Source organism: Solea senegalensis, linkage group LG15, assembly GCF_019176455.1.
Source record: "Solea senegalensis isolate Sse05_10M linkage group LG15, IFAPA_SoseM_1, whole genome shotgun sequence".
Taxonomy (NCBI): Eukaryota; Metazoa; Chordata; class Actinopteri; order Pleuronectiformes; family Soleidae; genus Solea; species Solea senegalensis.
Window position 1 is genome coordinate 13,974,509 of NC_058035.1, and position 16,834 is coordinate 13,991,342.

The following is a 16,834-nucleotide window of genomic DNA, read 5'->3' on the forward strand; positions in this document are numbered from 1 at the left end:
CCTCCGCCGTGTGTTTGTGCGCACGCATCCACTCAGACACATACACAGCTATCAGTGAAACGGCAAACGTTATATTTAACACTGGCGGTCTTGCTGATGCAACCGCCATTCAGCCTCAAGGCCAATAAAGTTTTTATTTAAACTCTGCCAGTCTAAATCAAGTTGCTCCTAAAGGGAAGAGGTTTGGTCAGCCAAGCACATGATCACAAGACTGGAGAGATGGCAAACTGCTGCAGTCACGACTGCCACTAAATCTGGACGAGCGCATACGTACACACACAAACACTTGGATCTGGTTCAAGTTAGCAGCAGGCGCTAACTCATGGTAGGCAAGAGATTCACGTGCAGGTCTCGGAGCCCCTCTCTTGACATGGGCTGCACAAACGTGTGTGTGTGTGTGTATGGAAACAACTATAATGTCACAGTGAGTGCATATGTGCAAACGTGAGACTGTGCATTACACAACAGTACGTGTTCACCACGCTCCTCCTCTGCGTTCTCCAGCGCGAGGCTCTCCGTCTGATGAGCTGCCTGAAGGGCAAAAGTCAGAGGTTGTGCCAGAGCAGATAACGAGGGCAAAAAGAGTTGACAGAGTGAGGTGGTGGGTGAGGGTGAAGAGGACTAATCACACTTGTAAACTATAAATCCGGGTAGTTCCACTCACAGATGGGTTGCGTGACCTTTAGAAAAACATTCATTAGCAAGATGCAGTGAAGTTATGACAACCGAAAAAACGCCAGTGCGGAGCTGAGGCCAAACCTCTAATCATTCTTTATAAAACCACAGCTGTGTCTACTGAAGATGCAAGCGCTTCCAGACAAATGATGGCGGCACAACAACAGGACAAGTGTCCTCGTTTCACATTCAACTCAAACGAGAAGCGGTCAGATGCGGTTAACAATATCAGCAGCGCAGAGAATGACAGCTGCGGACGCAACGGCGCGTCTGCTGCGATTTGTGAGAGAAAATAAAGCCCCAAAAGGGACTTTTTTTTTCCAAAACCTGGAATGTTATTCTTGTAGCGCGGCTTTCTATCATGAATCATGAATGTAGTGACATGACACACACAGCAGAGGAGATTAACTATATCAAGTATTGACCAGCTACACCAAAATAAACATTACATTCAAATATTTCAACACTGATATCGGAGTAATCTTCCAGTTACGGGTACACAACGACACAATGAGGACACTGTAATCTCCCTTTCAACTGTCACATCCTCATTGGTTGTAGGATTATTACATTTTAGATCGTGTTGAACAACATTGGAATAAGATGTTTACTTTTTCCAAAGGACATCACGTCAAAAAAAGTCAAACTACAGTTTGCATGCAACAAAACAACCAACATTATTTAAACACACTGTCTCTGCCAGAAATGAGAAGCCCGTCGCTTTGTGTTGGCGTTACAATTAAATTAGTCCAATAAGACTAAACGGAAGAGTGAACTCAGTTTAACAGTTTAGATAAGTTGCAGATGTTCCTCTCCCCTCTTTGACGACAGTCATGTTCACTAAAATTGGTGTTTTCATGTTTTGTCAATAATATTTATGTAGCAGGATTTGGATACTGGACATTCATAGACTTTATACACATGATTAAGCAAAAGTCAATGTCTCTCTGTCTCTCTCTTCAAAGACAACTGTTTACTTAAGGGCTCAAAACCACGTCAGCAACGTTCATTTGAGACCTGTGTGTGAAAAAAAAGAGAAGATGAGGTGTAAAATGAAACGTTGACGCAGTATTAGGATGAAGCTGGAGACGCCGGGTGGAATGCAGACAGAGCAGAGATCTTCACAGCGTCAACAATGTTTAAACTTTCTCTCGGCAGCAGTGTTGCCTCAGCATCAGTGTATGGATAAACAGAGTTGAAGACTGAGGACCTTCAAGCAAACAACACGTCTGGATCCCCGTTACTGCACAATACTGAGATTCCCACAGACGGCAACAAGCTCGACACACACACACACACACAGTAAGGGCCGGTACACGTCGAGACCGTGACACACAGTTTAATAATGTTGCGTGGACAAACTGTCACAGTGCATTTTCTGCTGCCAGAGATCACAAAGCAATAAAAGTGTGGCAATAACAAGGACCAGGCGTGTGCGAAAGACAAACTCTAACACACACACACACACAACTATAAATGAGTTGCAGCTTTCTCACAAACATGCACGCAGTTCTGTGCCAATTATTGATTACCGGCATGATAATAACTGAAAGATTATACTGTTACTATTGACTTGTAAAGCACAACATGTACAGACAAATGTTGGTAGTAGACGTATACAATCTCATTGTATTCCTCCGATGTCACTAATTCTACCACATGGTTATGAGGGCTGCAACTAAAATGATTTTCTTAATCGATTCATCTGTTGTGTATTTTATTTCTTATTTGGTCCATAAAATATCAGAAGATGTTGAAAAAAAACCTTATAAATGTGACGTTTTGTCCACGAACCAAATGCATTCCGTTGTATTGATTTCTTTGTTACGTGGAGCAAAGAAACAAGAAAATACTTAGGACTTTGTGTTCATTATTTAAAGAACACTCAACTGGCGATTCATTTAGTAATTGATGAATAACTATTACAGTCCTAATGATTATACAAAAACAACATCACACTAATGAGAGAAAAGAAAGCGGCAGACGTGAGGGAGAGGGGAGATAACACAAGTGCACCATGGGAGGGACAGCAGACTGAAAACACAAGTGAAAACCAGATAAGACCAGAGACCAGATAAACAGGAGCAGCCTTGGTTCGGTGAAGTCTTTTCAGTTGCATTCGGAGACATAACCAATCGGAAAACGGTAAAAAGGAGCCAGACTGAACTTCCTGGAGAGCGGCCCAGAACATTGCGAAACTCTGCCATGGTCACTCAATATAGAACTGCTCATAGGGACAATGCTAACATGCTGATATTTGGCAAGAGGCATAATGACCACTATGTTGTTTACCTTTACAGTTTACATTTAGCACAAAGCTGAAGGCAGGAGCACAAGGCTTATTTGTGTCAGAGATGGCATTAAAAAGTGGAAAGTTGGATTTTTCCTTTAAAGCTATAAAACGTGACACTTGGCATTTGTTAATATAAATAGATCTAACACATCAAACCGGTATGAATGCCTCAATGTAATTAAGCCCAAATGTGAAGGATAATAAAATGTTTTATTGTCAGTGTACTCAGGATTTTAAGCTTCACATACCACCACCATGATGATGTAAACACTGGACTTAGATTTAAGATTAGACTTAAGACTTTCCTCAAGTCAGCATCATTGAATGCTCTTGAATGCAAACAGAAATAAACTGCTCAGTTTATAAAGGAGGTAGGAATGCAACGTTATGGATGTCAACTTCCATAAGACACCAGTGAAGAAGAAGGAGTGGAGCCTGGCTTGAGCATGCAGGGGACCAGGACTCTTATCTGAACCATTCCCTGCTGATTTCTCACATACATTTTCACATTTTGAGTTTTGAGCGATATTTTCCACCACTTTTCGGACGTTTTATGAACGAAACAGCAAAGAGATGAATCAAGAGAAGAATCAACAGATGATCCAATAAGAAAAAACTATTAGCATCATCATCGCTACTATTATTATTGTTGTTAATAGGTGCTACTGTGATTGCTGCTGTTATCATTTACACCATTACACAGTGACACGTGGTTATTAAAGAGCCAAGTCTTCCAGGTTGTCTGTCTAGTTTTTCCTCTCCCCATCTCACTGGCTGAAGTAAAATGTGTCTCTGCAGTTGGGAAGGCATTTCTTTTTGGTGTCTAGACAAACCGTTTTTGTTCAAAAGTGGGAAAAGTTTGCTGACATTATGGTATTAAATGACTCTTTATTTAATGTGTAATCACATAAAACGTGAAGCATCCTGAGTGCTTAACTCCACCTCACCTGCCTCCAAGTTGTCAAATTAGGTGGAGTTAACAAATCATAAAATATATATGTGGAAAAGATCCCTTCACCTGCTACTATTCTATTTTCCAAGGTTTTTCCACACTCTTGTCATAATTTAAGCCTCAGAAATGATCTTCTGTTTTTTCAAAGCAACCTTGGCAGCAGAGCAGGATTAACAACAGCTAACCTTTCAACTAAAATAAAGAAAGTTAAACCTCCTTGAACCACTTCATCACATACACAGCTCATACATGTCCGCTGTCCGCTGTTTGTGCAGCTAAATTATCACTGGCACAACGGACTGCACATTTTTGCGTATGCAGGTGCTTCTGGCTCTACGGATTTGACCCTGAACATTTGTAAGAATATCATCACCGTTGCTATTTATTGTGAAATCCCCAGGCAGCTGTTTTTTTCCTTCAATAAAAAGCTGTGTGGTCACTGCGTGGTGAGTCCCATTTACGACTTTGTCTTGTTCTGGCTTACCTCATGAAACAAGCAATTGAAATTACGGAAGTGGTTTATACACACCTTAGAACAATCTTATTTAAATAGCAACCAGGAGGCATATCAGTTACACCACATCAATGATGTTTTGTCAAGACACGTAGTTCCACCATATTGTCAAAACAGGGCACTCGGCTAAAACCTGTTGTTACAAACTTTTAATCTCTGAGGTAATTAATTCAGGTTTAATTCATCAACGTAAACATCATCGCCTTGGGTTTAAGCACACCCTATTTGACTCCCCGCGGTTTATGGTGCGAGCGGCGTTTAAAATCGTGTGACAACGTCCTTTTATCCTGCAGACAACACGGTTCATAGATGTATTATCAGCAAATATTTCCTGCCCTCATTACACCCAATGTGTAGCTTTTTCCATTGAACTCTCTGTTTGTAATTACAGGACGTGTTTGGTGGCCAACATCTGCAACAGATGCCGATACAACAATGTATTGTACCGTCTCAACTACAACCCGCACGTTCGGTACGCCAGTGCTTTATAGAGTAATTATGTGTTTTAATTTATATTTCATCATTCCATTTTATTATCCCCTTTTGTTTATTGTGTAAATTCCCTCTTGCTGGTTAGTTCAGACCTGCATTTCTGAAGCAAAAACCAGAAGAGGCCGAGAGTGAGTGAAACTTTTTAGGCAAGGTGCTGTCACAACAGCGCCCCTCTGTGCTGTAAGATAATTACTGCTCATAGACATTATTTTACTTAACCTTTATAGTTTTACACTCTTTTTCTATCTAATGTTTGGTTTATTTTTAATTGTTATGTCCTAAAAAAAGAAAAAAACATTTCACATTTTATCTCAAACGAACCTGCATACTTTAAAAGTGGTTAAAGCAAGTGGAGTACAACAGGAAATAATGAGAATGATGTCCCTTGTAATTCAGCACCGAAATTATAGTAAACTCTAAACTGGTAGAGCAGTGTGAGAGGAGGCGAGGCAGCAGACCTGTTCTTCTTTGAGTGCTCGTCCTTCCCTTTCTTCACTCCAAAGATCCTCGTGATCAGGGTGCTGAAGAGAAGAGTGGACGAGTTCCTCACCTGGAACAGAAAACAAATGGGAATAAAAGAGAGGAAAGGATGAGAAGAGAGAAGTGTCTTTTTAAGATTGCAAACAGCATCACCGCAAAAAGCATGACTCATGCAGTTATGAAGCAATTCTCTGCGTCGGACCTGCGATCAATTAATGAGCTACACTGAGCTAAAAAAAAAACTGCAATCCAGACAACAGCAACAGACTTATAAATGTGTTCATTCAGCTCTATGATCACTTAATAAGATAGAACAGGATGCTGCTCAATGACAGTATACTGTGTTACTTTGTAGAGTGGAAACAGAGACTATCAGTAAAGCCTGGTAGGTAGGTGTTGGAGGAAAAAGACAGAGGATGGAGAGAAACTCACTGCCCAGACAGGAGAGGTGAAGCCCAGCACCGCGGCCTGCATCCCATCCGAGACGAAGGGGATGATGTTTTCACCCAGGCGAGTGTCCCTGTACAAAGCCCTGAGGATGTTTAGAGCGTGGACCTGTGGCGGGAGAAACAAACCAATGCCCGCATCATATCAACAACAGATCACATTTCAATTCACATTGAAGAAATCAGACTCAAAATGTGGAAACGGTTGACATGACCCCGAGATTATTATTGTGTACAGCTATTCGATGAGGTACTAAAGCACAGTGCGGTTGCTATTCATGAGTCTTCTAGAGATGGACTGTCTCCTCTGTGTTTATTGGGTGTGATGTGGATTCTTAATGCAGTATTGATCAAACCCCCCACTATAACTGCAACTACTGACTGACCCTCACCTGTGCCACGTGAGCTCAGACTACTTGAATGACCATACCTGAGGGACAGTAGAGCTCTCGGTGTTCCTGTCGGCAGACGGCATGGCCAGTGTGATGAGCTCTCTCATGGACATCTTCAGCAGACTGCAGCTGGACGACTTTGGCTCAGAGGAGAGCAGAGCCTGCAGAGATGGACAAATAAAAACACAACATTAAAGATATAGTATGTAACATTTCTGCATTAAAACATCTAAAAAGTAAAGGCAACTGGGGTTTTTTTTGTATTGTACTTCAATATAGAAATCTGTATTTATACTGAAAGCATCAACTCTTTCATTCATTTCAGTCACCTTTTAATGATGGCATCCACTGCCATTGCCTCTGTATCATGACAATACACTTTTAATGATCTAAATCTAAATCTTCTCCGCACTGAAAAGAATGCCAGGACTCTTCGGTAGGAAGCCACACGTCCATTGGTCCCGCAAATATTTACTTGCCAGCACGCAGAGATGCAGTGTGCTTTTACTTAGGTAAGGCAGTGACGAGCTGCTCAGTGGAGCAGAGCCTCACCAGTTGTAGTGAGGTGTCTAATCATGGTCTCAGTAGTGAGCAGAGAGAGCGTGAGGGAGGGTGGGAGTCAGTCGGTCAGGGTCACACTTTTAAAAAAAAAGCTGACATATGCAACTTTCAAACAAATCTTTCGAAAAAAAAAATGCTGAGGATCGCTCACTTAATCAGAAAGTGAGCTGATGCTCATGATCCCATGCTGCTCCTCGTGTCATCTATTCAGAATCTGACAAAGTGTGAAATATGGTCACAATTTACCCTCCCGGAGCAACTGTATTGAATACAGCTCCAGGCATAATGTGACTCAGCACTTAAAATCCACAGAGATCGAGCGATGATAAATCAGGGAACCTGACCGACACTTTATGTCTGCTTCTCACACCTGCTGAATCCCGACATCGTTAACTTTCCTCATCCTTCTCTGCAGACATTTACACATCCCAATAAAAGCATGTAAAATAAACAAGATATTATGAAGTGATCACAACACAAGCAGATTTGGTTACCTGTAGATTCCCATCACTCCGGATTTTCACCACTTTTTGATCTTGTTAATACTTTTTTTTCTTAATACATCTTCCAACAAGTAATGAGATGAATATTACTGATGTGATATAATGACAATTTCCTATATGATGATCAATATGTTGTTTGTGAGCCCAGGGACACGTTGGCATTTGGACTAGCAGCATTAAACCCGACTTTCCAAATGCAAGACAACATATTCTACCACTGAGCCCCAACGTGGATGGATCGATGGATAGTTTGTGCAACTGATCTTCATTATAGGCCACATGAAATCAACTTTTAAATTACTTCATATTTCTTTGTTCTCAATTGAAAGCACCACCGCACACAATCATATCCTGTGATATTAAGCAACAGCCATTACATAAGTTCTTCTACACCAATAGCTTCACTGAATGACATCATTTGTATGCACCAGGAGTGGGATTTGGGAATGTGGGAGTAAGGAGGTCACAGCACTTGGCTGCTGTGTGAGAGAGGAGTTATCTTAGTGTGGGAGCTGATGGGAGCCAGCTGTGTGTCTGGCCAGAGTTATGGTTAAATGTCGGGCCTGGGAGGGATAGGGAGATGGAGGATGGGAGGAAAGGAAGAGGAGGAGGTGGCACAGTCTGGCTCCTATAAACATTTTTGGGGAGGGGGTTTGAAGGTAGGAAAGAGAGAGAGGAGGGCTAGCCTGGTTCCTGTGAAGTCTTTCCTATGTTGATCCAGACCAGTATGGGTGAGCATAGGAGCCAGCCATCTCTGATGTGACTCCATCTTCTATGTGTGCAGGAATGCAAACTCAAACGTCTGCCAAAGTGTGGACTCGTGCTTCACCTCAGACTTCCTCTGCTTTGTCGGCATGTTCCTCTTTCTCCTTTATCTTTCTCCGTCTCTCTTCCTCATCATCTTATGACATCCGTGTTTGTATTCTATCAATTTACCGTGATACTACTCCTTTTATATATGACTTCCGCCCTCTGGTCTTTTAATTAAAACAGTAAATTCTGCCAACTATACAACTTTGCCATGTAGATAATTACCATTAAACCTAAAAAATAAATAAATAAATAAATGGTCACACATGAGTTTATATTTGTATGAGCATCAACTTAAAAGAATTGCATCTGGCTAAATCCAGTTCAAAGAATTCAGCTCTTTGTATGACAGCACATGCCTGGCATACAAACAGCATCAGTCATATCAGCGGCAGAGCCAAGCGCCTCCTAACCATAACCACAACAAAGGGCGAGCCCGCTCCAAAATTACTGCCACTATAAAACACGAACCCTGTCGTGTCTAGTTTTAATATCAGTAATCAGAGGAAGTGGGAAGGAAAGCTGTGGCTGAATAACAGCCTGAGTCAGTCAAGTGTTGAGTCAGTGAGAGATTACAACACACTGTTAAAGGTGTGTGTGGGACTGGTGACTACTAAGAGGGGTCAACAAAAGGACAGTGTGTGTGTGTGCATACTTGTATTTGTTACCTCTTTAGGACCTTTGGTCCTCATGGAGACCCAACCCTGGTCCTAATAACACAGAAACTAATTTCTGAGGAACTAAGATGTGAATTGTGGTTAGTTTAAGGTGAAGCATTAACTGTTTATGGTTAAGGATAACGCTTTGGTTCCAAATGAATGAAAGTCAATGTAGTCATTGTCCTAAGAGGAATAGCTATGCAAACCTGTGTGGGTGTGTCAGTGAGAAAAAAGCAGAGCTGGATTAAGAAATTTGGCGATCTTCCACCACGAGTGCTTCAGTCAGTGACTTAAAAAAGAAAAACGGAGCATTTTGACATGCAACAATACAATACAATAAAAAAAAATAAACATCCTGTTTAGTCACACTTGTGCCTGCGATGATGGACAGAAAGGGAACGAGTGGTTCTAAACAATGACAAAGGATCACTGTGTCCGGAGAGGGTTAGAATAATGAACAGTGCGTGAACCAATGTGACCATCACCCCAGCACACACACACACACACACACACACACTGCAGAAACTAAGACAGTGGAATGTGCACTTTACTAAAATTCCTGTAACCTCTGTGCTCTGAAGTGTTGTAATTTAAACAACAACCTCTCAGTAACACTTGAACTCAACAGAGCGAGTCTCGCATCAAGAGTAAACTTCACAAGCACCCTTCGGATACTTCTTGAAACCCATGCCCACACGCACCTGGATATAGAAGGGTATTCCAGCGCTGCGACGTGTGGCACACAGCTTGGACGATGGATCGCTGGATTTGACCTCCTCCAGGACCTCAGACAGCCAGCAGGCTGGAAGCTGCTGCAGGGCCTCGCTTCCACTCCTGACACACACATGAACACAGACAGTGTAGTAAGTTAAGTATTTCTTTGCTTGTGTGATCGTCAAATTCAATAATATCCAGTATATCACACTGGTTTTCCTCAGTATCAACATGTGGATCGTTCAATATATATCAATATAATGTTTATACATTGCAAGATGCTTTTCTTTCTAATCTTTATAATCATCACTGGGTATTTCCGTGTGCGCTTTTTCGAGATCATAAATTTATTTTTATTTTCAATCCAATACCTTTCTCTCACCAAAAACAAACCAAAGCACAATGTCGCTGCAAATGATCTTTTACATTTGTTCACTTGGCCAAACAGATGGATTTCAAAGACAGTTCAAGGAAATGATAAACATACAGATAATAAAATGTGTCACACAAGTTGACAATTGTCATAATGTGATCTTTAAAAAAAAAAAATAATAATAATAATAATAAAACTGTTGATGGTGTCGGTTGGCTTTCAACAAACTGGAGAATCATTATTTATAACTTTATCCAATGTGATTCCTATCAAGTCACATCAATCAACCAGAAATGTATTCTACTGAATAAATCCACAGTCTTTGGAGGGATTAATATTACAAAGGAAACTGCTGCCCCAAACATTGACACATTAACTGTTCTCTGGGGCACCTGGTGCTCAAGGCACTTTTAAACAAATGCTATGAATACGATCTGAAGCAGCAGGTCTGGCAAACACACACGCCCCACAAGAAACCACACACTCGCCCTGTGGAAGAAGCAGCTGCTTCACAGGAAACATGGAAGCCGAGAGGATGAATTTAAACAGTCAATGTGGAGGACAGTGCTAGAGGAGCGGAAAGTATAAGGAGCATGCCAATGACTGTATTGCCCGCGTCGTGTGGGTTTGAGTGTTTTGTGCGTGTGCAACTGACTTTGGGGTTTAGGCAAATTGGAAGCTCTAAATTGACCGTAGGTGTGAGAGTGAATGAGTGTTTGTCTCCACGAATCGCTGCGATGAACTGGCGACCTGTCCAGAGCGTACCCCGCCTCTCGCCCCATATGTCAGCTGGGATTGGCACCAGTGCCCCCCGTGACCCTCATGTGGAGGATAAAGCAGTAGAAGATGAGTGAGTGATTGGGTAAATGGCATAATAGTTTGGGGAAAGCAATGAATAAAAATTTTGAAACTGATGAAAGAAATTACGGACAAATAGTATTCAACTTCCTCGGAATGTCCGAAGTGTGCATGCAACGTTTGCCAAAGCAGCGTAAACAATATTAATCTTCAATGTCAATCATTACAGCATTAAAAGCGGAATTTTCAGAATAAAAGCCCCCATTTTGTAATAATCGTTTTGTTTTGATTATTTTGTTATTGTAATTTTTTGGGGCCATAATTGTAATTGAACACCTTGAATAGAACTATGTATTTCTTATGGATTTAAAGAGTGTTTTGGCTACTGTAAGAACACTAGTGTAACAAAATATGTCACATTGGTCTCATGGTTTTTATACGTTTTAGTGGAGAAATGTTACATATTATATCTTTTATACCATGAAACTGGTGAAAGCCTGTTGTGATTAACACATTTAGAACATGACAGGTGGAGTGGCGGCTGAAGGGGTAGCTGAGTTCATCTGGTGTGGCTGCGGGGGTACGTCTGAAAATAAAGGTTGTGAACCACTGTCGTAAACAACTTCAGATATATAAACGCACATGGCTAACCAGTCACAGAGTGAAAAAAAAAAAAAGAAGAAGAGAAAAAGTAAAGAAAGATATATAATAAGTAAGCGGAAAAACTGGGAAGAAAGAAGAGAGAGACAAAAAGACATAGTAGAGCGCAAACACAGTGGAACACACCAGAGCCAGATCCCAAGGCAGAGCATCAAAAGACTGTGGTTAAGCACCCCGCAATCAACACCCCATAACGCAGCACACGGCCTGCATACCATCCACACACTGCTCTACGTCTGATGAAAACACACACTCACATCCACACAGGCCTGGAGCAGCACGCACACACACACACACACACACACTGCCAGGACGCCTACACACAACCACTAGAATGTCACCCTCATTATACGACACATTGAGAGACAGGTTTCTGTGCAAGAAAGAAAACAACTGCTTTGTATTTTAACTGCCCTGCACTGGGTGGTTCTGAGTCAATACTGCTGCAACGGTTTTGTGGTTCGTCACCTGCCGCAGGGCTAAAGACATCTTCTCCACAACCCGCCATTGAGGAAAACAGAGAGGTACGTGAAGACAGTGAGAAATTCTTTCATGACATTCAGGTTTAAACAAATTTGCTTTTTCTTTTTTTTTTTACTTCCATAAATAGCAGAGGTTTTAGGGAGTGCGTAGCCGATGACACCCGAGCCAAGTTTGATGTCAGAACAGAAGCCCCATCAATCTTGCAATGTTAATTGTCCACTTAAAGTGAATGGGAAGCTTTGAATGATCAAACTGAGATATATTTAGAGAAACCATCAGTGGGGCAATAGGGTTTGGCCCTGACTTGTTATACAAGTACGTCACTTATTTTAACCTTGCTATAAGTTTTATTCTGTATGCAAGTTCAGTATAATGAGGCAAATAACAATTATTTTCATAATTGATTAACCTCTCAATTATTTTTTTTATTAATAAATTAGCTGGTTGGTCCATAGAAATGTCAAAAAAGCTTGCAAAATGTTAAATCTCCTTTTCCCAAAACTTGATATGATGACGCTCTCAAATGTCTTGTTTTGTCTTGTTTATAATGACTTCTCTGTTATATGGAGCAATATCGAGCTTGTTGTAATTATAAAACAACACTCATAGAGATTACAGCTGAAACAATTAATCAATTAATCGATTTGGATAACCGATTAATCGGTTCAAAGCTTTTTTTCATGATTAAAACAAGATTTTAAAAGAATCATTTTGGTTTGTGGAAACAAGACATTTGAGAACATCATCATTTCCAGGTTTGACAAACACCGATCAACAGGTTTTCTGATATTTTATGGACCAAACGATTAATCAATTAATCGAGACAATGATCAACAGATTAATCGATTATGAAAATAACCGTTAGTTGCAGCTCTAATAGTGATTAATCAATTCTCAGAGTAGCTGGCGATTAACTTAGTAATCGATTAATAAATGATTAATCGATTGACTGTTGCCACCCCAGTTCTATACACGTCAGAATTATCAGCTACACTGTTATATGTCCTTATTTGATGCATGTATGTTTTCAAGATAGACGGTCTTATTTCACACTGTGCATGCATGTAACGCAGGGGTCTCAACCTCAAATGTGTGTTTGGACAGCAGGGAGCCAGTCGGCAAAGTTTTTGAAAAAAAAGACATTGAAATAATAATATTTATTGTGATATTTCACATGATTTTGTTTGTTTTGATGATGAAAAAATAATCTAATAATTAAAAAAAACAGACAGAAATAACTCATTGTAATGTGATAAGTGATGGGCCACATGAAATTGACTGGGGGGCTGCATGCGGCCCACGGGCCATGACTTTGGCACAGTGTGATTCTCAGTTGGAACCAGCTCTATTTTTTCATGGCCATGTACCTCTGATAAATGTAATTCCAGAATACTTCATCTGAAGACAAGGAGACAACATGCCTTTTGCCAATTAGAAGGCAGAGTGATAGTCATTATCAAGATGGAAGCTAATGGCCACAACCCTGCAGCGGTATTACCTTTCACTCCACACACAGACACACACAGACACACACAGACACACACACACAGACACACACCTGCACAGCATGTCGGTGAGGCGTACAAAGCCAACATAGGCCAGCTCGAAGGCGCCACGATGACGGGACTGAAGAAGCTGCTGGCGGAAGTACAAGCCTACACCCTCCACCTGTAACAGAGAGAGGGACAGAGAGGGAATCAGCTATGTTTGTGTGTGTGTGTGTGTGTGTGTGTGTATTATGCCTTTTCTGACATAAACGGAATAATGGCAGAAACTGAAGTCGGTGCAGTGCACATTGTTATTTAGACAGAAGCAGGCTGACTAAAAGCACAGCGGATGGAGTATTGAAGGAAATACTCGATCCCACGTTAACCTTTCCTCCACTTACCAAGCTCGTTGGAGCTGTTACACAGGCTGCACTCTTGTTTTAGAGACACCACTTAAGTTTTCAGCCAGTAAGCAGCGAGCATGTCAAGCGTGAGAGCGGCATGTCAGTAGCGTGACAAGTGTGTTCAAATAAGGATGCTGAGCCATCCACATAATGGCCACCGTCAGTAAAACCGTCCAGTTAGTAACAGTGTTAGCAACATTATTCTAACTATATACATACACACACAAATGAGTGCTGTTTGTGTGGCAGTGTGTAAACTGGTGAGTGTGTTGCAGGTGAGGCGGCAGGGCGAGGCGGACGCTGAGCTCCAGTGCCCTGTCATTAAGGCTGTGGTATCACCGCCACCACAGAGGCAGCCAGGCCCCGACTTAGTCAGGGGTGGCATGGAGGGCACAGGGAGGAGTGGCGAGGCTCTGGTGCAAAAAACCCCTGTGTGAAAAGGGAAAAAAAAAATCCCAAAGGCCCCTCAGGGGATGTGGGGTTAGACACAACATCTAAACTAACACAGACACAGACCCACAGATGAACAAGGGGTAGACCAGTCACTGTAACCTTCAGTGACCAACCCTGATGTAACTGGAGGAACCAACAGCGACACATGAAGACTGGGTTTTGTCTGAGAAAAACAGCAGGAGAAAGTGCTGAAACAGACAAAATTGAGGAAGCACTTAGAGACTGCAAACCTGCACCATGGCCGATCAGATTCTCACTTTGCAGATAAACAAAAAACTTAAACCAGCGAATCAATTATCAAGTTAATTAAGCAGTCGATTCATAATCAATTAATTAATGAATTGATGGAGGCTACACACAAGTGAAATGAAGTCAACCCGCGGCCCCAGAAAATTTCATCACAATCCATACTTAACTTTTTTGGGCAATGCTGCTTACAAAGAGACAGACCAACAGTCAAAAACATAAACTCCCTGGCTGAGGACATAAATACATAAACTACTGTATATATGCATGAAATCGAATGATTACAAGAACAATGAATGCAAAAAATGTGGGGCTTAGGCAGCCCATTTTTAGCCAAATGACTGGTCAGTAAACTTGACTGACCCTGCAGACCCAAAGTGGACTCACTTAAACACCACTGAGTAAACCACAGTGGTACCAAACCCAATGACTTATCACACTGGTGGCCAGAGTGGACTCCCAGGACAGGTCTGACCTCACCGGGGTAAAAATGGCAGCGACAGTCACTGTTAGATAGCCCGTGGCTGCCAGGGAGCAGACCGCTGCGGTGCTGAGCTGGGCCGAGCCGGGCCAGGCCGCGGCTTCTCCTATTTAAAGCTTCCCTCTCAAAGGTTCCCTTCTGTGTAACGATTCAAAAGGGCCGAGCAAGCTTCCTGCGTGGGGCAGGGGAGGGTTGGGGGGTGGTTCCTTTATTTAGACGTCAACTTCCTGTTTGCAAACGTGCCCGCTTCCCAGAAAAACTTCCATGTGCGGAGAGAGAGAAGTTTCCCAAGTCTAATTACATGTATGGCTCTGGGCCGTGACAGTGACCTAAATAGCCAACTTCTCCCCTGACGGGACAGAGTTAGAAAGCACTCCAATAATGTTTGTCTGAAGAAGGAGTAGTGATGTTTGTTTGTTTGTTTGTTTTTTTAATGTTAAAGCAAATCATATATAGTCAGAATCGTCTATTGAAACATAATAGGATAATAATCTGTCTCTCCAGCACTAATGCAGTGCTAGAAGAACTGATTTGGTATCGGGTGAAAAACGTGATCACTGTTATATTTCAGAGAAATTAAATTAGAAAGTCATATCATTTCAACACAGCGTTTCGGTCTCTAACACGATGTATGAAAACAATCAGTATCTAGAGGAGTTTCCTTTAGTTATTTAATGCCGAAGTGTTCAGCCGAGTCCAAAATCCATCCCTCATTCACACATTCCCATTCATAATACGCACAATACTGTACTCTGTCCAGGATATGAATCATTTTAACTCTGCAGCATCGCGGACAGATTGAACAAATATCCACAGTGGGAATCTCTGAGGGCAAAGTTTGGGTGCAGAGGAATTAAATTTGGACACTCAAATAAATTAAATAAAGTGCACTACAAAACAAATTGCCAAAAACTGCCAGAAAAGCATTCCTATTGTGTTATATGTGGTGTGCGGCTGTGGGTGTACTTCCCTCCCAAACGGTCCATCTCTACTGTGTAACCAACGCTCCAACCGATCCATGCCACTCTATGCCAAATAAACATCAGCGCTGTCAAAGACGGTGTTGATCGGCTACTTTGGTGGTCTCAGGATGTTTAAGCGCAGCCATTTCATTTCTCATCTAATGCAATACAATCATCCGACTCCATTGTTCCGTCTAAACCAAATCTCCCGTTTGTGCTGAAAACATCTACAAGTGATAATCAACGGAAAACACAGTGGGTGAAGAGAGAATGACTCAAATGCTCGCCTATAACAACTGTTGTGCCACCCAGTCACAAAAAGACTGGCCAACCTCCAGGCCAACAAGGATATAATACAGGATGCTCGCCTGTGGACCGCAGGAGGTGTTGAGCTCACACACATTTTGGAAGGTGATGTGTTTAGGTCTCTAACACGCACACACACACACACACCTTTATTTATCCTGTGCATGCCATCACTGTGGTAGGGCAGAATGATTTTCTTCACACTTAGCTAGCTTCACTGGTAAGGAGTTCCACTTTCAAACCAGAGCTTCGGTTTGCAACAACCCAGCTATTTACCTCCTGTTAAGATATCTGACTATATCTATCGTGTTCACTCCTGTGTGGATTAGATTTGGTTACATTGTGTGTTTTATAAAGAACTCTCATACACTGCCAAAAGTCACAAAAGGATGTGTTTCATTGATAACTGCCAGCATCAGAACTGTGAAGGTCATGATTCACCTGTCAACATTATTAAAATGGTAACCGTGTATATCAAAGTTTCGGGAAAAAAACACATTTTCTTTCCTGTCCATATTAAGATAAGTCAGAAACTTATTTGGTGAGGAAAGCTCCACAACAAGCTATGATAAGCCTCAGGAGTGTAGCTTTCTGTTTATTGGAGAACATCTGGTATTAATCTTTAAATGATTCCCTTTCTCAACTCATAATAACAGAAATATTATAAATGTTTTTTTAAAAACAATCCAC

General features: G+C 41.6%; 1 protein-coding gene across 1 annotated transcript in view; it reads right to left on the bottom strand.

The window, feature by feature from the left end:
- Nucleotides 1-16,834, bottom strand: part of thada (THADA armadillo repeat containing) — an 81,795-nt gene that overhangs the window by 54,184 nt on the left and 10,777 nt on the right. The window contains exons 22-26 of the mRNA XM_044045962.1: nt 13,364-13,473; nt 9,479-9,611; nt 6,283-6,405; nt 5,839-5,961; nt 5,385-5,476 (exon numbers count right to left, since the gene is read on the bottom strand). Coding sequence (XP_043901897.1) covers nt 5,385-5,476; nt 5,839-5,961; nt 6,283-6,405; nt 9,479-9,611; nt 13,364-13,473 — 581 coding nt within the window. The remainder of the gene's footprint in view (nt 1-5,384; nt 5,477-5,838; nt 5,962-6,282; nt 6,406-9,478; nt 9,612-13,363; nt 13,474-16,834) is intronic.